The sequence below is a fragment of the Mirounga angustirostris genome, unplaced genomic scaffold, assembly GCF_029215605.1.
Source record: "Mirounga angustirostris isolate CCGP_5_RB_7025 unplaced genomic scaffold, mMirAng1.0.hap1 SCAF_16, whole genome shotgun sequence".
In the NCBI taxonomy this organism is placed as follows: Eukaryota; Metazoa; Chordata; class Mammalia; order Carnivora; family Phocidae; genus Mirounga; species Mirounga angustirostris.
The window spans coordinates 47854654-47880946 of NW_026991724.1; the positions used below are offsets into that span (position 1 = coordinate 47854654).

A 26293-nucleotide genomic window follows, 5' to 3' on the forward strand; every position below is an offset into this window, starting at 1 on the left:
GGCCATTGAGACATGTAACTTCCCCCGGAAACTTTAGCAAGCTGGAGGGTCCGTTTCTGCAGACAGGGTCGGGGGGGGGGGGGTCCTCCCCAGATGGTCTCCTGTTCTCCCTTAGGTGGGACAATGCTGCCATTCAGCAAAGTGAACAGGAGGCCACCAGAGCTGGTCCTGCCCAGTAATGGGGGGGGCGGGGGAAGGCATCCAGTGTGAAGGTCAGGGTGCAGCTGTGTCACTGGGTCAGCCCTCCAGGGCCCCACAGGCACAAAGACGACGCCAGGTCTCAGAGTGGGGGTGGGCATATTTTTCAAAAACAAGAAGTAGACAAAAACAGTCTGTTGCCTCCTGCTGCCCAGCCCCCTCGCCTGGGAGGGCCCCAGAGGGGCTCAGGCTGTCACGATGCTAGGATTCCTCCCTCACGCTGAGGCCCAGGAGGAGAGGCCGAGCCAGGGACGGGCACCCGGGTGCAGGCCAGGGCCGCCCTCCCCCTCCTCTCCCCAGCTCCCCCCAGGCTCAGCACCGGAACTGGGGGTCCTGCAGCTGCTTCCAGAGCCGAATGCTCTTCTGGGGGCTGAGGGGCCGCACCAGCAACAGGTCCCGGAACGCGCAGGGGTTGGCCGTCCGGTCTGCCGGCCAGGCCGTGCGGAAGCCTTTGTGATCCCTGGGTGCCAGGCCCAGGGCACGGAAGCATAGGCCCATGTAGACATCGTCGAAGGGGAAGGGGGCCACGCGGGCCGCGGCCTGCAGCAGCCAGGGGGCCAGGCGCCCGGCGATGACATAGCCACCCCCGCTTGCGTAGGCCGGGTAGTGACCTTTAAAGAAGGACAGGGGCACGTAGAAGGGTCCTCTGGGCTTCCGGAGGGGTTTGGCCTGGGTAAAGACCTCCCCCAGGTAGAGGCCTCGGGCCCAGCTGGGTGGCAGGCCCCGCAGGTGGTCCAGAAGGGCAGGTGTGTGCACAAAGGCATCGTCCCGAGCTTGCAGGACGAAGCTCACGCCCGGGCAGTGGCGGCCCAGCCAGGCCAGCAGCAGCAAGTCTTTGAGCGTCCGATTGAAGGGGACGTCGAGGAAGTCCCAGAGCAGCAGGTCACTGTAGCGGCGGCTCTCCCAGGCCACCAGGGAGCTCAGGTCGGGCCCCCCCTCACCCTCGGGCGACCCCAGCAGGAAGAGCAGCTGGACTCCGGGAGCCGGACTGCCCCACGTCTCCCTCACGGCCTGCCGTTCCTCGAAGTGCCCCGGTTCCGACTTGACGGCCAGCAGCAGGTAGGGGACGTCGGTGTCCGAGCAGCTGGCCACTTGGCCGCCGCTGCTCCCGGGCCGCCACGGTGGGAAGGTCCGGCAGGCTGCCGACAGCAGGAAGCGGCGGAGGCCCTTAGGGTAGGACTTGAAGTCCGGGATTTCGGCGGCAGCAGCGGCCCCCCAAGCCCGGCAGCCCCCTGCCTCCGCGCTGTCCCCACTGGGCAGGGACCCCAGCCGCCACTGCTGCTGGTTCCAGTAAGCCGAGGGCAGTGGGCCGGTGTGGCCCAGACGGGTGGAGAGGTTAGCTGGCAGGGTGGGCTCGGGGCTGGTGGGTGTGGGTCCGGGTGGGGTGTCCCGGGGTCCCTGGTAGGCTTTGCTTAGCCAAGACTCGGATGTCCACTCGATGTACACCTTGAGGCCCAGGAGCGTGAGCAGCGCTGACAGGCAGAGAAGGCACTTGGGGCAGCGCATGACCCAGGCCAGGGAAGGGGTGGCCGCGGGAGCTGCAAAGGAGCCACAGAGGCCTCTGGGGTGCAGGGATGGGCGCCAGCAGTCCCCACCGGCCCCTGTAACCCCTTCTCTCGGCCCCAGCCCCTAATCCACCCCCCCCCGGCCCCGCCCCGCCAAGGACCCAGCTCTTCCCTATTCCTGGAGCCCGAAACCCTGTTCGAATTCTTTCGACACCCTGCCCAGCCCACCCCAGCCCAGCCCGGCCCATTCCACCGACCTATTCCGCAGCCCCACCCCAGGGACTGGGGACTTGGCCATTCCAGCCCCCCTTCATTCCCTTACCGGGAGTCAGAATCACAGGGTCAGCCCTTTCACCTTCTAGAAACCCAGCCTCCCTCGTCCCAACAGTCCCCACCCCAGGGAAGGGGGGCCAGGGACCTGCTCGCTCCTCTTTACCTCTGGGTCCAGCTCCCGCCTGCGCCGCGTCCGGGGCCTCTGGTCGGGCCCCCGCTCCCGCTCCCTCCCTTCTGCCCCTGCCGAGCGGCGGAGCTGTACTCGGAGCCCTGCCCAGCCAGTCCGGAGGGGCGGGGAGGGGCGGGGAGGGAGGCCGCCAGGGCCCCAGGGGCCGGGAGGGGCTGGGGCGGGGCTGAGGGAGGAGGGGACGGGAGGGGAGGGCAGGAGGCCGACCTGAGGGATGGGGCTCTGGCGTGTTGGGGCTGGTTTTCTGGTGAGACAGCGGAAAGGTGCAGGGTGGCCAAAGACACAGACGGGGGACCCGGCGAGGGCCGGCGGGGAGAGCCAGGGGCCTGGGAGAGTCTGGGGGGGCGTTGCGCTGAGGGGCCAGGGCCGAGCTCGGGCTGGGCAATGGCGAGATGGCCCAGGGACAGGCAGAGTCCCAAAGTGGTAGAGCTGGGCGGGGAGGGGGGGGCGCTGGCGCCTGGTCTTGGAGTCGGCGGCGGCAGCGACTGTGCTGAGGGGATGGGTCGGCCGTGCCCGGGATGGGGTGTGTTGTGGCCGCCGGAGTCAGGGTGGGGGTGGGGAAAGGGCTGGTGGGGAGGAGAGACGGACTGCGTGGGTGGGGAAGGAGGGGTGGGGGAGACCTCTGGGGCAGGCGGGGGAAGGGAGAGGAGGGACGGAGGGGGAGGTGGAGAGAAGAGGGAGGGGGGGATGTGGAGATGGGGAGTGAGAGATCCCGGGTAGCCCGAGGCCCCCGTGCGGGAGGGAAGAGAGACGTTAGAGGCAGGTGGGCGACCCTCGGGGTGGGACTGAGAAGGGCGTCTGCGGACCTCCGGAGCCAGGGAGGAGCAGGAGGGGACTCGATGGAAGGGGAGGGGGAGGGGGAGGGGGGTGCCAAGCTAGAGGCCAGTGGAGGGTGGGGTGGGGGCACCGGGGGCCCTCGAGCTGAGCTGAGCCCCGCACCTCCTCCGCCCCCTTTGGTGCCGGGTGTTTGCATTGCGGGGGCGCGGATCCATCCCTACCCCGTACCCCCCAGCCCCGCCCCCAGCCCCGCCCCCAGCTGCGCGGTGACTCCGGGAACACTCACATCCGGCCCCCCGGGACAGGAGAGGGTGTCTGCCTGTGTTTGCGTCCCCGCCCTCCGGGGCCCCTGCTGTTGGGGCTGCATCAGCCGTCTGGGGAGGTGGGCAGGCGGGGCCTCCTTATCCCTGACCAAGGGCCCCACAGAGCCTGGTCTGACCCCCTTCGCTCCATCCTGGGTTGGGAGGACTGTCTGGATCCTCTCATCCTTGGCACCTTGTCTGTCAGCAGCTGCTGGTTATCTGTCCAGAGCTGATTTCCAACCACCAAGTTCGAGTAATGGAGCCCGTGGGAGCAGCTGGAGGAAAGCGTGCAGAGGAAGTGTCAGATATTAAGGCCCTAGAAGCCAGAGTGGGCAAGGACAGCCAGGGCCCCCGGGGCAGGGAGGGGTCTCCCAGCCTCCGCCTCCCGCCCCGGGCCTGGGAGAGGCGGCAGGGCCCCCGCCGCCAGAGCTCCCCCCAGCTCATCTCACTTCTCCCAGGGGTGCCGACACTGCCCCTCCTGAGGGTGGTTGGAAATCTCAAGGTACGGTTTGGGTTGCTCTGGGCATCAGAGTCCAATCAGGAGAAACGGCCCAGCAGTGGGAACGGGGTAGTCCATCATTGAGAATGACCCAAGAGGTGCCTTCTTGTGGAACACAGTAGGGGGTGGAAGTGCGCCTCCCACATGAGCAACCTGGTCCGACACCGACCTGCCTGAGCTCTGGGGGGTGCCCCCTCCGGATTATGCCAGGGCGGCTCAGCTCCGTGCCTCGGTAACCGGAGGCCGCGCTTGAGTGGAGTTCTAGTCAGCGACCTGAGAAAGCCATTAGAACCACCCCGCTGCACTAGCTAGCTATCTCGTTACCTCAAGTGCGTGCCCCGGACCGTGAACTTGGCCCTCACTGGTCTAACGCCCTTAGACTGGAGCCGCCCCGCCCCCCAGGTTTCTGACTGTATGTTTGCCAGTCTTGCCATTCTTCTAGTGTAGAGGCTGCCCCCTCGGAGTCCTCGTGGGCGGCTGTGCCCTGGAGCCTGTTGGGGCGTAAGCCTGGGGGTCTGGGGGCCTGGTGAGAGCAGGGGCGCTTGTGAGGAGTCTGAGGAAGGACACACACCTGCTGCCAGAGCATCTGCCCCGGGCAGGGGGGGGGCACAGCGTTTCCAGCCCAGGCAGGCCGCTGGTTCCCTCACACACTGGGCACGGACGCTCGAGTGACTAGGGGGTTCAAGATCGACCACCCCATTCCAGATTTCAGGGTCCCTCTGTGTACCAGGCGGCGCCCTCACTTGCACATGAGAAACCGGTCGAGACGGGATTCGGCAGCCCGCAGACTTAACTGCCGCGCTGTCAGCGCTCCGAGGACCTCGGGGGCAGCACGGAAGCTCGCCGTCCCCTTCTCAGAAGGCCGCCTGAGCTGAGCCAACAGACCCGAGCCTGCCCTTGTCTGTGAGCGCTTAAAGGCACTCCGCAGTCTGCCCAGCACCTATCTTTGGAGTTGTCATCACCGCCATGGCGGTCAGGTGCAGCGGCCGCAGGGCTTCCGGGGCTCCCCGGGCTCCTCAGCCGGCACCCCGTCCCAACCCCCCGGCCGGAGGTGGGCCAGAGCTGGGCCGCGCGCCCCCGCGGGTTTCCCCAGCCCGCTTCCCGCCGCTGCGGAACCGACCCCAAATCCCCTCTTGGTGCGTCCCTCTCCTGGAACACTCCAGATGCCAGTGCCGGATCAGTGTGGATCCAGTCAGGAGAGAAAAACCACACAGTAATTCGAACAGGTGAAGTTTAACAGGAATTGTTGACTTTGAACAGCGAATTGAAATAAGGGATTCACGGAGAAGGAGCCTTGGCATCTGCTGAAATCCCCCTTCCGGGACGCAGCTGGAGAGCCCTCCGCAGGCGGGTGCCTCAGTGGGGGGCACTGCTCTCAGACTGCTGGCGGGGCCGGGGAAGCTGCCGGCCGCCCGGCACTCCAGGATCCACCTGCTGGGGAGGCCGCGCGCCCGGCAGGAGCCCGGGAGCGCGCAGAGCTCACCCACGGAAGCCGAGGCTCTCCTCCTGGGGTCTCTCGGGCGCCCTCTACCGACAAGCCTTACCACGCCACTTAGCGAGGAAAACTACTGCAAAGGCCCAGGCCTGTTTTCACTAGAGCTGCATTTGTGGCGGACGGATTAGCGGGAACGCGGTGGGGGGGGGGGGGGGGGGGGGAGGGAGCAGGGGGGTTCCGGGCGTTTGGCGAGTGGAGGCCAGGGATGCCGCAGCGGGCCGTGAGCTGAGGGGTGCCCCACAGGGAACCGGGCCAGCAGCACGTTCGAGTAAGGATACTTTGAGTCTCGGGACAAGTCAAGAGCAGGGTTTCTTGACGTGGTAGTGGCCATGTCTGGGGAAGTCACGGGATTGGGGGAGTGCGGCTCCCCAGGGCGGCTTACCTCCCCCGGGCCTGGGAGGCTGTTGGAACCCAGGAGAGAAGCCTGTGGAAAGAGGGGCCTAACCGATGACACAGGAGCTGTGACCTTGCAGCCTAGGGTGCAGCCAGCGCGAGCCCCCGAGGTGAGGAACAGGTACGCCAGCCTCCCGCTCTCCCCTCAGACCTGCTGGCGGTGCCCCCCACCCCCCATGTGGAGTGAACCCAGACGGAAGCCCCGCTGCTGCCCAGCTTGATGGGGCGGGGGGCCGAGGCCTAGGCAGGGATGGGGCTGGCCTTGTCCTGGGACTGCTCCTCCGGCCCCGACGGGAGGCCCTGGGCCCAGTCAGCCCCCAGAACCTGGCAGCTGGGTAGCATCTCCTCCACCAGGATGCGCGTGAGGCCCGGGTTGGACACGGCGTGGAGGTCCGAGATGTCCAGCCTGCGGAGGTTCCTGAGGGGAGGCAGCAAGGGGGAGGCCTGCGTAAGGAGGGCCTCTGTGCGGGGGTGTGGAGGGGGTGCGCCAGCCCCGGCTTCAGCCCCGAGCTCTGTAGCTGCCCAGAGAATGTTAGAGCTGGCCAAGTACAGACATCCACCGTGGGGACCCCAGATGCACACTCCGGCTCCTCCTGTTTGTGACGGTGTAAACGTCACTGAGTTGTCATTAAAACAAAAAGGAAGAAAAACCAGGAGTGGTCATGTGTCCGTCCGTGTCCGCCCCCCGGACAGATTCACTGCAAATGCTCACCTGGGCAGACCCCACACACGCTCCAGGTTGGTCATGGAGGCAGGGCTATGGGGACTGCCCGACCGCCCGCTCCCCACCTCCCCAACTCTGTGTCGGGCACCCCCCGCCAAGCTTGGGGCCCAGCCTGAGCTGCGGTCTCACTGCAGGTGGTGGAGGCTGGCGAGGCCCCGTTCGGAGATTCGGGGACAACCGGCCAGCGAGAGCTCCTGCAACGAGTTGGCTAGCGGGTGGAGGCGTCCGAGACACCAGTCATCCACGTGGGGACAGCGCTGCAGCCACAGGGACTGGAGCTCCTTCAGGGCCACTGTGGGGGGGAGGCCACTGTGGTCCTTTCTGGAGACCCCCACAGAAGGGCAAGTGCACGGCCCCACCCGCCTCCGCCCACTCACAGAGGCTGTCCAGGCCCTGGTAGTTGATGGCACAGCCACTGGCATCGATGGCCTCTACGGGCACCGCCTGGAACTTCAAGAAGTCAAGAGAGAAGTGGCCACGCGCATCTGACCGGATCCACTCCTTGCCCTGAAACCTGGAAGGCGACGGCAGGTGTGAGCAGGGCACCTCCCCTCCCTGGCCCCGTGTGATGACGTGGTCGCCCCGCGTCTGGTGCACTCGCTACCCATCAGGCCCTGCACAAAGCCCTTAGTGTGGGGTCTCCCTGGGTCCCCGACATTCCCATGAAAGATGCGATGTTTGGCCTTTTTTTTTTTTTTTTTTTTTTAAAGTAGGCTCCATGCCGAGCGTGAAGCCCAACATGGGGCCTGAACTCATGACCCTGAGATAGAGACCTGAGCTGAGATCAAGAGTTGCTCAACGGACTGAGCCACCCGGGCGCCCCTATTTGAAAAACTCCCATAACATCAGAGAAAAGGGCAAGAATTACAAGAGTCTTCATAGGCTGGCAAAAAAAAAAAAAAAACCCAACATACTCAGACATCTGTGCTGTTTCTGAGGAAAGTGCTGGAGGAAGGTGCTCAAACCAAGGGAACATTTTAGTTGGAGCCAAGTGAGGGGTAGGTGCATGAGCTACGTTTTTCAAAAAAGAGGAAAAAGGGGAGAAAAAAGAGGAGGAAGGGAAGGAGAAAGGAAGGGGAGAAGGAAGGAAAAGGAACAGCGACATGTACTGAGCTCCTGTGCTGTGCCAGGTCTGTTCCAAGCGCTTCCACTGCAAAATGTCTTTGAATCTTTCCAGCAAACCTTGTAGGTTCCATACGACCACCGCCCCACTTTACAGGTGACGGAGCAGAAGCTCAGGAACAAGAAGTCCCAAGAGCCTCGGGCTCAGCGCTCCACGCCTCCCCCCCACCCCCTGCTGACACTTTTGCCCTCATACTTGACCGCGCCTCCCTGCTTCAGGATGAAATAGGCGCCCGCGGCGTGGGGACCAAAGCGCTCCTTGATGTAGGTGAAGGGCCTGTGGAGAGAGCAGTGGCTGAGGCTGAGCACCGCACCCTGGCGTCACACCCCCCTGCCGCTGCGAGGGTCAGAGTCCACAGCACCAGGACTGAGCCAGGCTGCAAATATTTACTGAGTGTCCCCATTAAGCACTGGGCACCAAGGCAGATAGCGGTCCCTGCTCTGTGAGGCTCATTTACAGAAGGAAACAGATAAGAAACCTGGAAGTTAAGAGCAAATTGCAGATCCATGATGGAAGTAACAGAGGGACTGACTCAGGAGTGGCTTGGCCCAGGGCTGGGGAGGGAGAAGGCTACTTCAGTTTGGGTGTCAGGAGGTGATGCTTGAGCAGAGATTTGAGTGGTGGGAAGAAATTGAAAGGTCAAGGCAAGAGCCTGCCAGGCCAAGGGAACAGCTGGTGCAAATGCTCAGAGGCTCAACTTAGGAAGGCAGAACAAACAGCAATAAGGACACCGTGCTGGTGGGGGTAAGGGGAGTCCCTGGTAGGGGTCTCAAAGCTCAGATGTTAGGCCTTGGGGTCCGGCTTTTATTGTAGTTGCAATGGGAAACCATTTGAGGGCTTTAAGCAAGGTGGTGGTTTTCTATTTTAGTTTTTTTTTTAAGATTTTATTTATTCATTTGACGGAGAGAGCGAGCAAGCACAAGCAAGGGGAGCAGCAGAGGGAGAGAGAGAAGCAGGCTCCCCACTGAGCAAGGAGCCCGACAGGAGACTCGAACCTGAGCCGAAGGCAGATGCTTAACAGACTGAGCCACCCAGGCGCCCCTCTATTTTATAGTTTGAGTCCTGTGGATGACTTATAGACCATAACAGACTGGAGGGGGCAAAAGATGACCAGTTCAGATTACTGTGCTCAACCAACCATAAAATGAAGGGGCTCAGACCAGGCTACGAATAGTGAGGAGCTTAACAACTGGGCACATCTGGGATGGTCTGGTATTTTATTGGTGGACTGGATGTGGAAGAGAAGCAAGAAGAATCAGGAAGACTCCTTAGAATTTGGCCTGAGTAAGGGGGACAGTGCTGCTGTTTCCTGGGATGGGAAGGCTTGGGGGTGAGCAGACTTTCTTAGGGGGAAGTCAAGGGTTTGCCGTGGGCCATGTTAGGTTTGAGGTGCCGGTGTGACCTCCAAGAGATGGTGGGCAGCGGGTCACCTATATGAGCTGGAGCCCTTGGGAAGGGTGTGGCCAGAGAGGATGCAATTCGGCGGGCCTGGTATAGCAGCTGCAGGGGCAGGATCTGAGTTCTGCCTGGTAAGGCCCCCGCAGCAGGGTCGTGCCCGCCAAGAGTGCTCACCGATTTTTCTGGTGCACCTTCAACACCTGCTTTTGGAGTAGGTACTCCCTGAGAGCCTGCACGTCATAGAAGCGGTCAGCCAGGAACTGGAGCAGGGACCTCCCCTTCTTCTGACTGCCCTCCAGGGCTACTGCCCTGCTCAGGCCACGGATGCCCCTGGTACCCCGGTTCCATACTGGCATCACCAGGTGCAGGGGCTGGGGAGGACAGGAAAGGAGAGGCTGAGCCTGGAGCCTCCTGTGAGAGTCAGAGTTGGATCCCCCTGTTCTTGGTCCTCCTCCTGCTGCACCCCCCCCCCCACTGCTTCTTCCTGGTTCACAAAATTCTCCTTTCAGAACTTCCAAATTCTGCTTTTGAGATCCCCCAAATTTCCTCATGTTTCTCCCAAGTTCTTCCCCTTAATCAACCTAAATTCTCTCTGATTTGGCCAAACATTCTTGGTCTTACCATTTTCCCCCTGATCTTTTCCTAAACCCGTATTTTTCTTTGAAGACCTCTATTATCTGACCTCTCAATTTCCCACAAAATACCCCCTTAATTTTATCCAATTTTCCCTGGAGTCTTCCTGAATAACCCATTTCTTAACCCCAAAATATCTTAATTTCACTCCAAACCACCCTTAATTTACCTGTTAAAGCCCCCAAACTCTTCCTTCAATTTCCCTTCAGTGTTCTCTTGGCCTGCTCCAATTTCTTTTTCTGCTTCAACCAAATTTTCTCGGTAATTTGCCCAAATCCTTATTTTCCCTCAAAAATTCCTAGGTCCCCAACCACTCACCTTAGTCTTCCCTAAACCCATTCCTTGACTTTAGCTCTTTCTTCCTAAATTCTCTCCTCGAATATCGCAAATTCTCCCCTTAATTTCCCTTAGGTCGGGCGCCTGGGTGGCTCAGTTGGTTAAGCGACTGCCTTCGGCTCAGGTCATGATCCCAGAGTCCTGGGATCGAGTCCCGCATCGGGCTCCCTGCTCAGCGAGGAGCCTGCTTCTCCCTCTGACCCTCCCCCCTCTCATGTACTCTCTCTCTCTCTCATTCTCGCTCTCTCAAATAAATACATCTTTAAAAAAAAAAAAATTCCCTTAGGTCTTTCCCTTGGAACTTCCATGTTCACGTTTTGGTTCCTGTCCCCGACCTCCATCGTCCCTTTGGCTTTCCATAAAAATGCATAACTCTCCCATGAGCTTCCCTCACCTGTACCCTTTGATCTCCTACCCTTGGATCTCAAACCCCAGCTTCTCCACCGAACTCACCCAAACCCTCTTCCCTGGAAGGTCCCACTCGCGCCCGCCCGACTCCCAGCGCCCACAATCGGGTCCCTTCCTCTGATTGGCTGGGTGCGCCATCTTCGGAACGCGCTCCCTGCTTCCCCATTGGTTTCTCTCCAGCAAGTCCCCGCCCCGCTTCCTCTCTAAAGCGCCCCGGCTGTCTGCGACTCGCACCGATCCTTCTCGGCTCTCGAAGGTCGCATGTCAGCGCTCCCAGCATAAGCCTTAGCGGGAGAGGCCTCCTGCTCTCTCTTGCCCCTTGCTGCCTGGGTGTTGACAGAAACCCTGAAGGCGGGGGCAGCAGAGCGGACTTCAATTTTGGGGCTCTAGGAGCTCCGGTCACTTACCGCCCTGGGCGCCGCCATCTTGCTAGGATTACGTAAACGGAAGGGGCCGGTTTTTCTCTGTCCACCCTCGAGGTTCAGACCGAGACGTCTTTTCCTGTGGCCACGCCCCCTTCATGCTCCAGCTCTCCTTTTAAAGGCACCGCACTTTTTACTCTAGTTGAGCGATTGCTTCGAAAGCCATTTCCATGGTCTTTAACAGTGAGTCTCTGCAGCCTTTCCCTGGGAGACCGTTCAGTCCTTCCTGTTAGAGTACCCTCCCTCCGACTGTACTCACAGTCCCCCTGAGCTTGCCTCTTCCTCCAGCTTTCATTCGCTACCTCCTTAATGGCTAGGCAACTGACCCAGTCATTCTTTACGCCTGGGTCAGGAAAGGAAAAGGTCTAGTGGGTGGTGAGGTTAGACTTTAGGGTAGGAGAGGTGAGATCTCAAAGTACTGTGATCGCGACTTTAGTTTGGAGTCCAGCGCTCTCTCTCAGTGTGAAGATTTAATGTGAAGTCTTGTGGGTAGAATCATTCATTTATTCGCAGAGGTTTACTGAACACCTGCCACGTGGCCTACACTGTTTTGGGTGCTCAGGTTACCATGGTGAACAAGACAGACCTTATTTCAGGGAGTCAGCATTCCAGGTGGGGAGAGGATGGACAAGAAACAAATGAATAAGCAAGATAATTTCAGATAATGTTTGATAAGAGGCACATAAGAACAGGCAGTATAATTGGCAGTGACTAGAGGGTAAGGGAATCGGCAAAAGCCTTTCTGAAGAGATGATATTTAAGCGGAGGTGAAGGATGAGAAGGAAACAGTCGTTCAAAGATCTGGGAGAAAGGTATTCCAGGCAGACTAACAGCGAGTGCAAAGGCCCAGGGGTGGGAACCAGCTGGCACAGAGAAGTAGGAGATGAGGTCAGAGAGGTGGGCAGGAAGCTGACTGTGCCGAATTCCATTCTCAGGGGCATATCATGATCTGATTTATGCCTTTTTTTAATTTATTTTTTTGATTTTATTTATTTATTTTAGAGATATAGAGAGAGCAAGTGGGGGGAGGAGCAAAGGGAGAGGGACAAGCAGACTGTGCTGAGTACAGAGCCCAACTACTCGGGGCTCGATCCCATGACTGGGAGATCATTACCTGAGCTGAAATCAAAAGTCAGACGATTAACCGACTAAGCCACCCAGGTGCTCCGATTTATGTTTTTCAAAGATCATTTCGGGGCGCCTGGGTGGCTCAGTCAGTAAAGTGTCTGCCTTCGGCTCAGGTTATGATCCCAGTGTGCTGGGATCGAGCCCAGTGTCAGGCTCTCTGCTCAGTTGGGAGCCTGTTTCTCCCTCTTCCTCTGCCCCTCCCCCTGCTTGTGTTTGTTCTCTCTGTCAAATAAATAAATAAAGTCTTTTAAAAATATATCATTTGTGCCAGGTGGAGAACAGACTTTAGGCAGCAAGGGTGGAAGTGGGAGCCAGCAAAGAGGCTACTGCAGGAGTCCAGGCAAGAGAGGAGTGGAGACAGGAGCAGGGGTGGGGCAATAGGAACTGGTGAGAAGTGCTCAGATTATGAGTTTATTTTGAAGGTTGAGCCAATAGCTCCAGAAACTAAAGGGATAGGGATACCACTTAGGGAGACGGGGAGACTGGGAAAGTGACAGGTTTGAAAGGCAGGTGTGGTGGGCTGAATAATGGACCCCCCCCCAAAAAAAACTCATGCCCTGATCCTTGGAACTTGTGAATCTGTTACTTCATATGGTAAATGGAAGATGTGATCAAGTTAAGAATCTGGAGATGGGGGGCGCCTGGGTGGCTCCGTCGTTAAGCGTCTGCCTCCGGCTCAGGTCATGGTCCCAGGGTCCTGGGATCGAGCCCCGCATCGGGCTCCCTGCTTAGCGGGAAGCCTGCTTCTCTCTCTCCCACTCCCCCTGCTTGCATTCTCTCTCTCTCTCTGTCGAAAAATAAAAATAAAATCTAAAAAAAAAAAAAAAGATTTAAAAAAAATCTGGAGATGGGGAGATTATCCTGGGCGATCAGGATGGGCCAAATTCAATGACAAGGGTCCTGTTAGATCGAGGCAGGGGGTCAGTCAGTAGGAGATGTGATGGTAGGTGCAAGAGTGATACAGGGAAGGGGCAGCGAGCCAAGGACTGCAGTGGTGGCGGCTTCTGGAAGCGGAGGGAGGCCCGCGTCCCAGTCTTCGCCGAGGCAGGGCCCTTGCTGACAGTGATGGTATCCATGGGCAGGTCAGGGGTCAGCAGAGCTGGCTGCTCAGTTAGCCAGTAGCCTGGACACTGAGGTACCACAGCTGAGGGATCGGGGCTCCTCAGACACACTAATTGGGAAGCCCTGGGGTGGCCCAAGTGCAGAAGACAAGGTCCAAGCTGGAGCAAGCCAGAGAGTAGAGAGGAAGGAAGGATGGAAGCTGAGGAGGAGGGGGTGGGGAGGGGCCCAGGAGAGACCCAGGGCGGGACAGGTGAGGCCAGCCATCCCCAGACACCCAGCCCCCACGAGGGGTTCGGCCTGAGAAGGGGTCAAGAGGGGTGGGGGTTTTGTCTCTGCCAGAGAGGCCGTGGCTGGACCCTTGTGAGCAGAGTTGAAGTTAGACTTTAGAAGGAAGAAAATCCTCGCGAGGCCGTCAGTTCTCACCTGAGAGCGGACTTTGAAATGCTGACCCAGGCACCCCCTCACGCCCTTTGCTCCCCCCTTGCCTCGCCGGCTCCTCAGAGGACTGGGTCATTCTGGACCTTGTCACTTTCTGCTCCTGGCACCACTGCTCAGGGACTATGGAGCTTTGGAGGCAACTGAGGCAGGCGGGACTGGTGCCTCCGGGGCTGGGCCCCCCTCCCCGGGCCCTGAGGGAGGTCCCCCCAGTGGGGAGAGCTGGCCAGACCCTCCTGTCCCCAGGGGCAGAGGCTGCAGGTGCCAGGGAGAGTCTGCTGTGGATCTGGGAGGAGCTGGTGAGTGAGGGGTTCGGAGGGGCAAGAGATGGGGCGCAGGTGGGGGTGGGGAGAGAGAACAGGTGCGTGTATGGAAACGAATGGAATTGCAAAGGACCAGAGATTGAAGGACAGAAATTGAGAGACAATAAAAGAGAAACAAGCAGAGAGACAGATAAATCCAAAGAGTGAGACAAGGGAGTAGAGAGAGACAGGGACAGAGACGAACAGAGGGAGAGACAGATAGAAAGCAGAGACTGAGAGCGACAACAGAGACAGAGACTCAGATTAAATCTGAGACGGAGAGATAGAGACGGTCAAAGGCAGGGGCAGAGAAATAGAGACAGAAAGGGTTATGGAAAGACAGAGACAGAGGCAGAGACAGGCAAGGTGGGGCAGAGAGCAGAGAGACATCGTAAGGAAGGCACAGAGACACAGAGATAGTGAGGGACAAAATGGAGAGACAAAGCCAGGGAGAGACAGAGGCAGAGATCAAGAGCCCCTGGGAGAAGCCAGCTGACAGTCAAGGTCTGGGACAAAGTGAGGACCCTGTCGTGTGCCGCGGGCCCGGATTGTTAAAGAGAAGCTTACTTATGGCATCTATTAAAGACGGTGAAGTGGGGCGCCTGGGTGACTCAGTCGTTAAGCGTCTGCCTTCGGCTCAGGTCATGATCCCAGGGTCCTGGGATCGAGCCCTGCATTGGGCTTCCTGCTTCGCGGGGAGTCTGCTTCTCCCTCTCCCACTCCCCCTGCTTGTGTTCCCTCTCTCGCTGTCTCTCTCTCTCTGTCAAATAAATAAATAAAATCTTAAAAAAAAAAAAAAGACGGTGAAGTAGTAGGTGTAGGGGCCACTGTAGTGGGGGGGCAAGGGGGGCTGCGGAGAGATGGGCTCAGCTCTGAGCACAGCAGGGGCAAGTGGGGATTTCTAGCAAAGGAGAGGGTGGGGGTCAGAAGATGGGAAATCACTCGGCAGGGCATCTGGCTGAATGGACCAACAGGATTCATGCTGGAGGCAGGTGGGGGAGATGAGGTGGGGCCTGGGCGTGGATGGGGGATGAGTAAACAGATGAGATATTGGGAGTGATCAGACGTGGAGGATGGAAGATTCTTGGTAAAACAGGATTTTACAAGGAAGTGCACAGATGGGCCTGGGAGAAGGTTTAGGAGCTTAGCTGAAGTTTGGTCAAGCAAAGAATCTTGGCCAGGACTCGAACAGGTTTGAGGTCAGGGGCACGCTGATATCCCCGCCCCCCTCCCCCCGCCCTCCGGGGTGGGATGCCCACGACTCCACCTTCCCACTGGCAGGGGCACCTCCGCCAAGTGGACGTCCAGCTGCTGGGCCAGCTGTGCGGTCTGGGACTGGAGATGGGGGCACTGCGGGAGGAACTGGTCACCTTCCTGGAAGAGGAGGAGAGCCTCATCGAGGAAGAGGAGGAGGAAGAGGAGGAGGAAGAGCCTGAGGGGAAGCAGGAGGAGGGACACCCGGGGGCCTCCTGCTCAGCCCCACACCACCACCTCCCTGACTTCGAGATGACCATCTGAGGCCCTGCTAGATGCTTCTGATTGACACATGAATGAGATGCAAATTTATGCAAAGGAGGGGGCTTTTGCAGTCAGATCAACCTGCCAAGGTTGGGAATCAACCTGGGCAAATGCATTCTCTGAAGATGTCTGTCTGCACCCAGACTGAGGGGCTGGCCTGTGGGTTTTGCTGCCCATGTGGGAGGTTTGCAGGTTTATTTGCCGATGAACTGCATGCAAGACTGTTGCAGGGGACACGTGGGTTTTTGCAGATAGGATGGGAGATGCTTGCTGATGATGAAGGCCGTCCAGTACCGTGGCCAGGGCCTGCAAGTGGCCACTGAAACGTGGCTGGTCTGAACTGCGGTGTGCAGGGCGCGTAACCACAGATCGCATTTCAAAGGCTTAGTATGATAAAAAGAATGTAAAACAGTTCAATAATCTAAAAAATTTGTTGGAATGCTAATATTTTCCACATAATGGGATAAATAAAAATATTACTAAAGTGAATTTCACCTGGGTATTTGAAAATTTTTTAATGTGGTAAAATATATATAATAAAATTTACCATTTTCTCCATTTTTAAGTGTACAGCTCAGTGGTATTAAATCCATCCACACTGTTGTACAACCATCATCACCATCCGTTTCCAGAACTCTTCATCTTATAACCCCGAAACTGGACCCATTAAACAACTCCCCAGTTCCCCTTTTTATTTAAGGGGGGGAGGGAGAGAGAGCAGGGGGAGGGGCAGAGGGAGACGGAGAAGCAGACTCCGTGCTGAGCAGGGAGCCTCACGTGGGGCTCAATCCCAGGACCCTGAGACCATGACCTGAGCCAAAATCAAGAGTCTGATGCTTAACCAACTGAGCTAGCCAGGCGCCCCTTTTTCCGTTTTTAAATATGACTGCTAGAAAATTTTAAATTACATACGATTCTCCCGTTGTACTTCTATTGCACAGCACTATTTGAGACGTTTGAAAATGGAATGTGGGTGTGAGCAGAGGAGCGGTGGGGGTTTCTAGATGTTCCCAGATGTGTTGCAAATGTGTCATATCTGTGGATGGTGGCCGGCCAAGGAGAAGCCCACTGCACTGTGTAACTATTCCCGGAGGTCTAGGTTTGCAGAAAAGAGGCCAAGTCAGCGGGTGGAGGGCTCCAGCCTGGGGAGAGACAGCTCTTCCAGGGAGACATTTGGACATTCGTAGAATCATTACTCCCAGTGAAGACAAACACATGCTTACATTTTTGCAATTCTTCATCAAAACACTTTCTAGGTAAAAAAAAAAAAAGGATGTGGGGGCGATCCGGCTGTGACATTTGTCACCCCATTGATCGCCAGGGTTGATTCGGCCAATCTGGCTCGCTAGGGGGGTGTCCCCTTCCTCCCTCACCGCTCCGTGTGCGTCCTTCCCAAAGCTTCACACTCAGTCCAAGAGGACGACCTTCCCTGATAGAGGAGGGCCATTCTTCAGTCAAGGGTATATGAGTAGCTGCACTCCCCTGCTAGAACCTCCAAACAAGCTCTCAAGGTCCATTAAAAATCCAACCAACCAACCAACCAACCAAAAAAACCCACAAAAAAACCACGTTCTAGTTGGGAGTGAGGATGTTCCCAGAGAAATGAGATGTTGGTGGAAGAGGTGGGTGCTGAGTCCCTAGCTGTGGGAATTTCCTCCTTGAAAACAACCTGCTGCTTTTTGTCCAGTGGAGTCCTCCAAGACTAGGGGAGGGGTGCAGGGGATTTAAGGGGTTCAGGTCCATCCCCAAACTGGTCCTCCTTTGCCAACCTTAGCCAGGTCGGCAGCTCCTGGGAGATCCGCTGTGGGGGTGGGGGAGGGTTGGAAGTCAGACCCCAGCACCCAGGGAAGGAGAAAGACACCCCAAGAGCGTGCAGATGAAGAGTTCCTCTCCCTTGTGAGGCACTCCAGAAAGAAGCTGGGGGCAGTCCGGGGTCTCTCGGCAGCTGTGTCCAGGCTGTGGGCGTCATGAGGGCTGAGGAGGTTGCTACGGGGTCTGGGTTGCTCTTGGGAGGGAAGAGATGGGAGGCAGGACACTGAGGGGGGCTGGGGGGGCACTAGGGAGGGAACGCTCACTCTGCAAGGACAGCATGGCGGGTTCAGTAAGACTCTCCTCTTTGTTAATGGAATATACTTGGAAACATCGGTGAGACAATCAAGGCTCTGATTCCAATGTCCTAGTTGAGACTGATGCCCACTGGATCAGATATGACCCCACCCTTTAAGGAGCTAAGGTCAACTTGATGGATATTTTGGGGACCTGGAGGAGAGAGGATGTCACGTAAAGCTGTAGAGTTGCAGAAGAAGTCTGAGGGGGGAGGCTTTTTTAAAGGGAAGAGGCTGTTAGACGTCCAATCTGAGATTCCTTAAGAAAACCTGCATCAGAGCAATCTTTGCGGTGGATATGCGACCCTTCTGCACCTGTGTAAATAATCAGGACAAATCCAGTGAGACCAGCCATGTTTTAGGATCAAGAATAGTCTTCCTTGGGGGGCTTCTTGGGGGCTCAGTCGGTTAAGCATCCGACTCTTGATTTCGGCTCAGGTCATGATCTCAGGGTTGTGAGATTGAGCCCCTGTTGGGAGCTCAGTGGGGAGTCTGCTTGAAGTTCTCTCTCTCCCTCTCCCTGTGCACAACACCCCCCCCCCTTTGCTCTCTCTCTCTCAAATAAATAGACAAATCTTTAAAAGAAAAAAAAAAGAATAGTCTTCCTTGGGGATAATGTTTGATCAAGGGGAAGTAACGATAGAGAGAAATGTGTCTCCATGGAAAATGCCAGCAAGCACAGCTTTCTGAGTGATGACATTCAGGCCATTCACTGTCTCTTACCTGTTTTGCCCCTCTTCATAACCGAAGGTTGCTGATGGAGATGCAGACCAGGTCCGAGGGATGTAGCTGAGTGTCCCACCCGCTGAGCAGAAAGCAGGTTCAAGGGGCGCCCGGGTGGCTCAGTCGTTAAGCGTCTGCTCAGGTAATGATCCCAGGCTCATGCGGATCGAGCCCCCAGTTGAGCCCCCTGCTCAGCAGGGAGTCTGTTTCTCCCTCTCCTTTAGCCCCTCCCCCCCACCTCATGCTCTCTCTCTCTCTCTCAAATAAATAAATAAATAAATAAATAAAATCTTTAAATAAATTTTACAAAGCCTCATGTCAGTCTTAGGACCCAGGGACTGGCTTCAGAGGTCCATCCCTCTGAAATGAATCCTCCGGCAGACAGTGCCCGCACCTCCCGGGCTCTGAGGGACCTAAGTTCCGTGGGTCACCTTTCAAACGGAGATGTAAAACTACCTTCTGTCAGGGTTTTATGAGAACTTTCACTGTTCTTTCAAGGAAGGCTAATTAGCCAACAAAGATGGCCTGTAATTCCCTCGCTCCAATTTAGTCGCTCCAGCTGTGTTTCAGGAGGGCCAAGTTCAATCGTCCTCCCCTGTTGCACTGGCCTCGAATGAAAGCCTTCCTCACCTCTTTGCTTTGTCAGTGCAAGTTTTACTGAGGTGAGCTGCCGGTCGGTAGCTGAGCTGTCACCTTGCATGTGGCGTCAATCTTTGCCATCTTTTCAAATCTTCCAGTCTCTTCCCTTATCTGGCTCCATCTTCCAAACCCAGGTTTCCAATTTTCCTCCCTCCTGAGTTGGCATCCACAGCAGGAGGTAGCCTGACTGCCCAGACTCTTCGGGGGGGCCTCGGGTCGCCTTGTAGCTGGCCTTTGTCCCCAGGATATGAGAAGCGGCGTGAGCTAAGGCACAGGACTTCCTAGAGACCTGGAGGGACGCCAGCCCCAGTGGCCCCAACTCCAACAGTGTTCGAATGCACAGACGTTTTCACTTCACCCTCAACGAGCGAAATCACACCAGCTTTAGAAGACATTCTGTCGTAAAACACAACAGCTCTAGTGGGCGGGCAGATCCTTGCACAGTGGGCCACCTGCACGCCCGCACCGACAGCTCGGGGCATCATTGCAGGGGTGAGGGCTGATGGAGAGAGGCTGCACCTGACCGTGGGTCTCTGGAGCACGCAGTGCAGTCTGGAGCCAGCCTCTCTTTGGGCTCCAGCGCCCCGTGCCACGCCCACCCTGGCTGCTGGCTGCCCTCGGATCGGCGGGGGCAACCGCCTGGGGAAGGGGCCAGCGCCAGGCTGGGGGCGGATCTCAGCAGTCAGGGCCTCAGATACTCTGGCTCTTGGAGAGCTTACATTTCATGAGGTGGGAGTTTAGCACCTGATATCCCCAGAGTTTGTTCCCTTGGCCCCGCATGGAGCCCGATGTGGGGCTTGAACTCACGACCCTGAGATCAAGACCTGAGTTGAGATCAAGTGTCCGATGCTCAACGGACTGAGCCACCCAGGCGCCCTCCCCAGAGTTTACTTAAATTGGGAATTTCCATCCAATCTGTTTTCCTCTCTAAATAGGATACAGGCACACATTTGCCTGATGTTAATGTTTACATAGAGGGGAAAGTATCTTTTTATTTTGAAAAAGTGTAACATACAAACAGAAAGAAAATCAGTCACATATCCACCACAGAGTCATCATTTTTTTGGTCATATTTGTCATCCGTTTGTCTCCATTTATCTATCATCTACTAGTTTTCTTCTGGAACATTTACAACTTAATTACAGATGTCATCACTCTCTCCCTGAATGTTTCTAGCTGCCTCTCTTCGAAGATGAGCATTCCCTCTCACGCCATTGGCAATACCTGACAGAATCATAATTCCCTAACATCGAATACCCCGTCCATGTTCAAACTTCCCCATGAGTCTCTGGTCATTGGTAACAGAGCAATAGGATCTGCCCCAGACTTGCTGAAAGGCTATGTTTAAAATATATGAACAGCTTTATTTTCATTTTTTATTTAAAATATTTTTTTAAGGATTTTTTTTTTTAAATTTATTTGACAGAGACACCGCGAGAGAGGGAACACAAGCAGGGGGAGGGGGAGAAGGAGAAGCAGGTTTCCCGCCGAGCAGGGAGCCCGATGCGGGGCTCGATCCCAGGACCCTGAGATCATGACCTGAGCCGAAGGCAGACGCTTAACAACTGAGCCACCCAGGAGCCCCATTTTTTAAGAGATTTTATTTATTTATTTGAGAGAGAGAGAGAATGAGCAGTGGGGGGGGGGGCAAGAGGGGGGGAGAGAGGGAGAGAGAAGCAGATTCCCTACTGAGAGGGAAGCCCAATGCGGGGCTCAATCCCAGGACTCTGGGATCATGACCTGAGCCAAAAGCAGACGCTTAACTGACTGAGCCACCCAGGCGCCCCTCCCATTCCTTTTTATGATCAGATAATATTCCACTGTCTGGATATACAGCATTTGTCTGTCTATTCATAGGTTGATGGACATTTGCGTTGTTTCCACATTTTGGTTATTGGGAATAAAGTGCTATGTAAGAGTTTTGGAGGAATGTATGTTTTCCTTTCTCTTGGGCATATGCCTAGGGGTGGAATGGGTGCATCATACGGTAACTCAATGTTTAATGGTTTGAGGAACGGCCCTCATATTTTCCAAAGCAGCCCATACAAGCAGTGTATGAGGATTCATACTATCCGTCTGTGATTCTGCCGTGCTGGTGGGTGGCCAGTGGTATCTCACTGTGGTTTTCATCTGCATTTCACTTAGGCTAATAATGTTGAGCATTCTTCCACGTGCTTATTGGTCCTTTGTATATCTTCTTTATTTAAAAAAAAATGTTTTTTAAGATTTTATTTTTTAGTAATCTCTACACCCAAGGTGGGGCTCGAACTCACAACCTCAACAGTCGTATCAAGAGTCGCATGCTCCACTGATAGCCGGCCAGGAGCCCCTTTATATCTTCTTTAGACATCTGTCTACATCCTTTGCCAATTTTTAATATGAAATATTTGTTTTTTTATCATTGAGTTGCGTATGCTCTTTGTATATTGTAGATACAAGTCCCTTATCCGATATGTGGTTGGCAGGATTTTTTCACCTGTTCTGCGGGTTGTTTTTTTCACGTTTGTGACGATGTCTTTTGAAGCACAAAAGTTTTCACTTCTGATGAGGTCCAGTTTATGATTTTCACTTTTGTTGCTTGTCTCCAAATGTATTTTATGCCATTTTTCTCTAGCCAGGATCTATACAAGGGTCCCACACTGCATGTGATATTTAGAAAGCCCTTCTTTTTCTACAGACTTGACTGCGTTTGGGGTTCAGGCTGGTCTTTGGGGGTCAATGTTTGAGTCTGTCTGGCAGATTTCTCCTGGGGCCTCCTGCTTGCCCCTCCAAGTCCCCCCCCTCCGCCACCGCCCACTCCTGTAGACTGCAGGGCAAGCCTAGACTTAGGGGGACTCATCACAGTTTAGGGGAAGCCCCATGTGTGCTGTTCTGAACATCACCCCTATTCCCATCAGGGACCGGACCAGAGGGTCAGGCTGGCTGTAGTGGGTTGAATGGTGACCCCCCCCCAAAGATATGTCCACGTCCTAAACCCCAGAGCCTGTGAATGTGACCTTATTTGGAAAAAGTTTCTTTGATGATACAATGAAGTTAAGGATCTTGGGATAAAATCATCCTGGGGGATCTGTGTTGAGTCCTAAATCCAATGAGAAGTGTCCTTATAAGAAATGGAAGAGGAGAAGACACACAGAGGAGAAGGCCACATGAAGCCAGAGGCAGAGGTTGGAGTGATTCAGCCACAAGCCAAGGAATGCCGTCGGCCACCAAAAGCTGGAAGAGGAAAGGGACAGAATGTCTCCTAGAGTCTCTGGAGGGAATGTGGTCCTGCCGATACTTTATTTTGGATTTCTGGCCACCAGAACTGTGGTAGAATAAACTCTCTCTTGTTTTAAACCATGCATTGTGTGGTAATTTGTCATGGCGGTCACAAGAAACTCATGCACCGTCCCCCTCGAGGGCGAGAAAACCATCCACCCAATAGGAATGGGGAGATCTGTCTCCTCAGCATTCTCTCTCTAATCCCTCAGATCCTGTGGGGCCCTGAGGGGACACCTAATGCCTGTGGATGTCACATCCCCAGACCCCATCCCCCATCCCACTACCCCCATCCTTCATCCTGTTCCTGGCCTGAACCCACTGTGTACAAGGACAGTCACTAACTGTCACCCCTCTGGGTTCAGACACACACACCTTCTGTGCAAAGGGGCTTCCCTCACCCCTGAACCCTGGTATCTGCTGGAAGGACAGGACCCAGTCTTTCAGGGAGAGGAGTTGCTTTTTGGCACCCCCAGTGGGGATAGGTTAGGGGATGGGTTTTGCTGCCTCTTTTTTGAGGGTAACTATAGATTTTTATATAGTCAATGTGTTTCATTGATTTTTTTCATGCTAGCATCATCTCCAATTTGGTCATTGATTTGGCCAGAGCCAAATACCAGGTGAAATTTTCAAAAGAAAGGAAACTCAAAGCTCTCCCGTTGGGGATTGCAAGACAGCCAGGGCTCACCGTTTCTGTAGGTTTTAGGTGGCTTGAGTTGATGTGGAATTCACATGGAGGATGAACACATCCATTACCCTGCGAGGCAGGGCTGGCTTCCCAGGCTGGTGATCTGTGCAATCACTCAAGCATTTACAAGGGCCTGTGGCCGGGTGTAGTACTGTGCTTTTGCCATCTTGAAATTCTTAATGATTTTTGAGCAAGGAGCCCTGCATTTTCACTTTACATTGGGTCCTGCCGTTGATGTAGCTGGTTGCCCCAGGAGTGACCGTGGTGACTGACAGTCTCCTCTTGGAAAAAGAAAGGTATGATGCCACCAGGGGCTGTAATGCATACTATAGCCACCAGAGGGCGGCACAACCACAGGGTAACCTGGGAGGTTGGCGATGAGCACCTGCAGTTTGGCTTTTTCACTTCTCTTTGGGTCCTCATAGGTCTCTAACTGGCTCCACCCCTTTCCCTCTGTCCAGCTCACGGAGGGAATGTTCTCCAGCCCTGATGTACTTCGGGGATACACATTTTTGAGTCCACAATCAAGGCCGGGAGCCGGGTGATCACAACTATTTGGCTCAAATATAATGGCATTAAATAACCATCATAACGTCTAAACTAAATATTGGTCTTAGGAAAATACTGCAGAGATAGGGACTGGAAGAGGTTTTGTGTGTTGTGGTGATGGGGAAGATCTGTCTGAGTCCCCATTTTCCAGGAGGGAAGACCTTAGCGCCTAAAGGTGAAACATCACTAAGTAGCCTCAGAGCCTGTTGAGCAGAGACGATTGGGGCTCCATCCAGGGGCGCTGGTGCTGTTCCTGGCAGATCTCCCCGGCACGGCCCCAGACAGAGAAGCCAGGGCTTTCCTGGGATCATCTGAGACCCAACACACAGCAACGTCCAGTGTGGTCACCAATATAAGAAAGGGAACGTCGGCGGGAGTGAGCCAGACCCGTTTTGCTCACAGTGTGAATATCAGGACTGAGTAATAATTTCACCATTGGAGCTGCAGGGGGCTCCATGACGGCAAGGTCACATCTCTCTGGGGTTGTGGGTCAGCCGCATCAAAATGATATGTCTGCTCTGGGCCAGCCTTACACACCTGATTAAGATTCATCCAAGAAGCCCAAACTTCTTCAGTGTTTGTCCATATGACATATCTTGGGGGCTGACTTTTTTCTGTCTTTCTCTCTGTTTTGACATCGGGGGACGGAATTAAAAACTTGTAATCTTCGGTTGATAGATGACCCAGGATCATCACCAGTCCCTAAATGGCCTGCCTTCCTTTTTTAGAGAAATATTACTTCTTTAACTGAATTTTTTATTTTTTACTCATATATTTGGAAGCAGGCTTAAGTTGCAGGTTCCGGAAAGACCTCCAATGTAGGATTGGAGAGACAGCTTGGTAAGGAAGCTGTTGCTACTTCCTGGAGGGGAAACCCTGGGAAATCAAGATGCTGTGCTGGCTTGGGGCCACGCACCTCTGCAGCCTTTTGGTCGCACCAAGGTTGGGATCCAGTGGCCCTGTGGCCCTGAGTGCCCGGGAGGCGCAACCAGCATCTCACAGACCCACACTGCCCACGTGTGACTCTGATGTCACTGAGTCCAGGAATTGCCATGTGTAGCTCATCGGGCTTTCATGTGCTTTGCAAGGGGATTGGAGGAGCATGAGTTAAGTCAAGCTGGGGCATCTCTCCTAGACCTCATCAGGGTATCTCCTCAGCCGAGACCTTAATTCTTGCCACCTCCCGACCTCATCCTCCCTGAGTCTTCCTCTTCTCAGGCAGAGTCAAGTGCTTCCTGCAGGGGCTCAGGCCAGGAATCTTGGCATTATCCTGGAGGCTTCTAGTCCATCAACAAACCCTGCCATCTGTCTACAGCCTATCAATAGAGTGTAAGCACTTGTCCAAACCGCCATCACTCCCAAATGAGGGTATTGTGACAGTCTCGTGACAGGTCTCCCTGCTGCCTCCTTGTCCCCACCTTCCCGTACAAGTCTCCTCACTGTAAGATCTCTGATCCTCGGAGAGGAGTTCCTTTCAAACCCAAGGTCGTCTTCTTCTGCTCAAAACCCTCCTGTCTACTCACATCTCAATCACACCATGATCCAAAGTCCTCCCCCACCTCCTCCCCACAGGCCCTACACTGGGGCTACTCAGAGTGTTGGTCGGCAAGAACATGAGGAGTTTCTGCCAAAGGGTTCAGCACTCAGAGCTTTGGTAGAGAAAGTCTTGCAATGAAGAAAATGTCACTGGAAATCAACAGGGCGCTTAGTGATGTGGACCATCTGCTTTCTGGCCCAAGCTCCTTGGCTCCTTGCAGACAACCCTTGAGTAGCAGCACTGCCCCTACACAGCTGGTTCCTGCCCCTACTTCTGCTGTCCCGCTCACCCCATGTGCTCTGGCCGCCATGGCTTCCTGACCCTTCCTCAACACTCAAGCAAGCTCCTGCCCCGGGCATCTCACGAGCTATTCCCTCTCCTGGGAATAATCTTTGTCCAGAGACTTACAGGACTGCCCATCTGTCTGTTCAGGTCTCACTCAGATGTCACCTGCCCATGGAGGGTTTCACTGACCGTCTTAGACAAAGGAGAAAGACCTCCTCGTGACACCCTCACTCTATGTCCTTCACTCAATTTTGTTTTCCGTTTGAGGACTTGAGAAGACACAAATACTGCTTTTGATATCTTTTTTTCCACAGATATAATTGACATTTAACATGGTATTAGTCGAGGTGTAGTTCAGGTGTACAGCGCACGGATCTGACCAACGTACATATTGTGAAATGATCACCACAGTAAGGATAGTTAATGTCCATCAGCTCACGTAGTCATAATTGTTTCTCTTAGCAACTTTCAAACATGCAGTGCAGTATTGTTAACAGTAGTCACCATGCTGTGCGTACCACCTCCAGGACTTACTTAGCTGGAAGATTTTATCATTTGCTCACCTTTACTCATCCTCACCACCTTGCCCCTCAGCCAAGGCAACCGCCAACGGTTCTCTGAAAGATTCCACCTATAAGTGAGATCCTGCGGTATCTTTCTCTGGCTGACTGGTTGCACTTAGCACAATGCCCTCAAGGTCCATCCATGTTGTCGCAAATGGCAAGAGTGCCTTCTTTTTTATGGCTGAATAATATTCCACCGTATAAGGTCCCGCCTTTTCTTTACCCATTTATCCCTTGACGGACTTTCGGGTTGTTTCCGTGCCTTGGCCCTTGTGAATAATGCTGCAATAAACGTGGGGATGCAGATACATTTGTAAAGCAGTGATTTCATTTCTTTTGGGGATACACCCAGAAGTGGAATTGTTAGATCAGATGGTAGTTCTATTTATAATTTTTGGAGGACTCTCCATATTGCTTTCTATAGTAGTTGGGCCAATTTCCTTTCCAACCAAGAGTGCACAAGGGTTCCTTGTGCTCTCCGTCCTCTCTAGCACTTGTTCTTTCTTGTCTTTTTGATAATAGCCATTCTAGCAGGTGTGGAGCAATATTACTGGGGTTTTGACTTGCATTTCCTGATGACTAAGGATGTTGAGCACCTTTTCGTGTACCTGACGGCCAGCCAAATGTCTCCTTTGAGAAAATGTCTATTCAGTTCATCTGCCTCTGTGAATCAGATGATTTGGGCTTTTTGGTTTGTTTTCTGTTTTTGCAGTTCAGTTGTAAACGTTCTTTCTCTCTCTATATATATTTTTAATTAGGCTTCCTCCCAGCATGGAGCCCAAGCTGGGGCTTGAACTCACGACCCTGAGATTAAGGCCTGAGTTGATC

General features: G+C 54.9%; 3 protein-coding genes across 8 annotated transcripts; 1 reads left to right on the forward strand and 2 right to left on the reverse strand.

Annotated features, from left to right (window-relative positions):
• Nucleotides 1–280: 280 nt before the first annotated feature.
• Nucleotides 281–2654, reverse strand: B3GNT8 (UDP-GlcNAc:betaGal beta-1,3-N-acetylglucosaminyltransferase 8). Its single transcript, XM_045891591.3, has 2 exons — nucleotides 2140–2654; nucleotides 281–1736 (listed from the first exon to the last, which is right to left on the reverse strand). The coding sequence occupies exon 2, from the start codon at nucleotides 1702–1704 to the stop codon at nucleotides 511–513; it is 1194 nt and encodes a 397-aa protein (XP_045747547.1). The 5' UTR covers nucleotides 1705–1736; nucleotides 2140–2654; the 3' UTR covers nucleotides 281–510.
• Nucleotides 2655–4958: 2304 nt separating this feature from the next.
• DMAC2 (distal membrane arm assembly component 2) lies at nucleotides 4959–10741 on the reverse strand. 5 transcript variants are annotated; one of them, XM_045891593.3, is made up of 6 exons: nucleotides 10659–10741; nucleotides 9049–9245; nucleotides 7672–7752; nucleotides 6731–6867; nucleotides 6483–6645; nucleotides 4959–6047 (listed from the first exon to the last, which is right to left on the reverse strand). In XM_045891593.3, exons 1-6 carry the CDS (start codon nucleotides 10674–10676, stop codon nucleotides 5870–5872), a joined length of 774 nt encoding a protein of 257 aa, XP_045747549.1. In that variant the 5' UTR covers nucleotides 10677–10741; the 3' UTR covers nucleotides 4959–5869. The 5 variants fall into 5 exon arrangements, with proteins under 5 accessions (XP_045747549.1, XP_064436988.1, XP_045747550.1 ...); XM_064580918.1 differs by lacking the exon at nucleotides 10659–10741 and adding an exon at nucleotides 10297–10437; XM_045891594.3 differs by lacking the exon at nucleotides 10659–10741 and adding an exon at nucleotides 9677–9746.
• ERICH4 (glutamate rich 4) lies at nucleotides 10728–15601 on the forward strand. 2 transcript variants are annotated; one of them, XR_006793577.2, is made up of 2 exons: nucleotides 10728–10856; nucleotides 14882–14955. XR_006793577.2 is itself a non-coding variant. In XM_045891595.3 (2 exons), the coding sequence occupies exons 1-2, from the start codon at nucleotides 13424–13426 to the stop codon at nucleotides 15116–15118; spliced, it is 411 nt and encodes a 136-aa protein (XP_045747551.1). In that variant the 5' UTR covers nucleotides 13133–13423; the 3' UTR covers nucleotides 15119–15601. The 2 variants fall into 2 exon arrangements, 1 of the variants encoding a protein (XP_045747551.1); XM_045891595.3 differs by lacking the exon at nucleotides 10728–10856 and adding an exon at nucleotides 13133–13597 and having other exon boundaries at nucleotides 14882–15601.
• Nucleotides 15602–26293: the final 10692 nt, after the last annotated feature.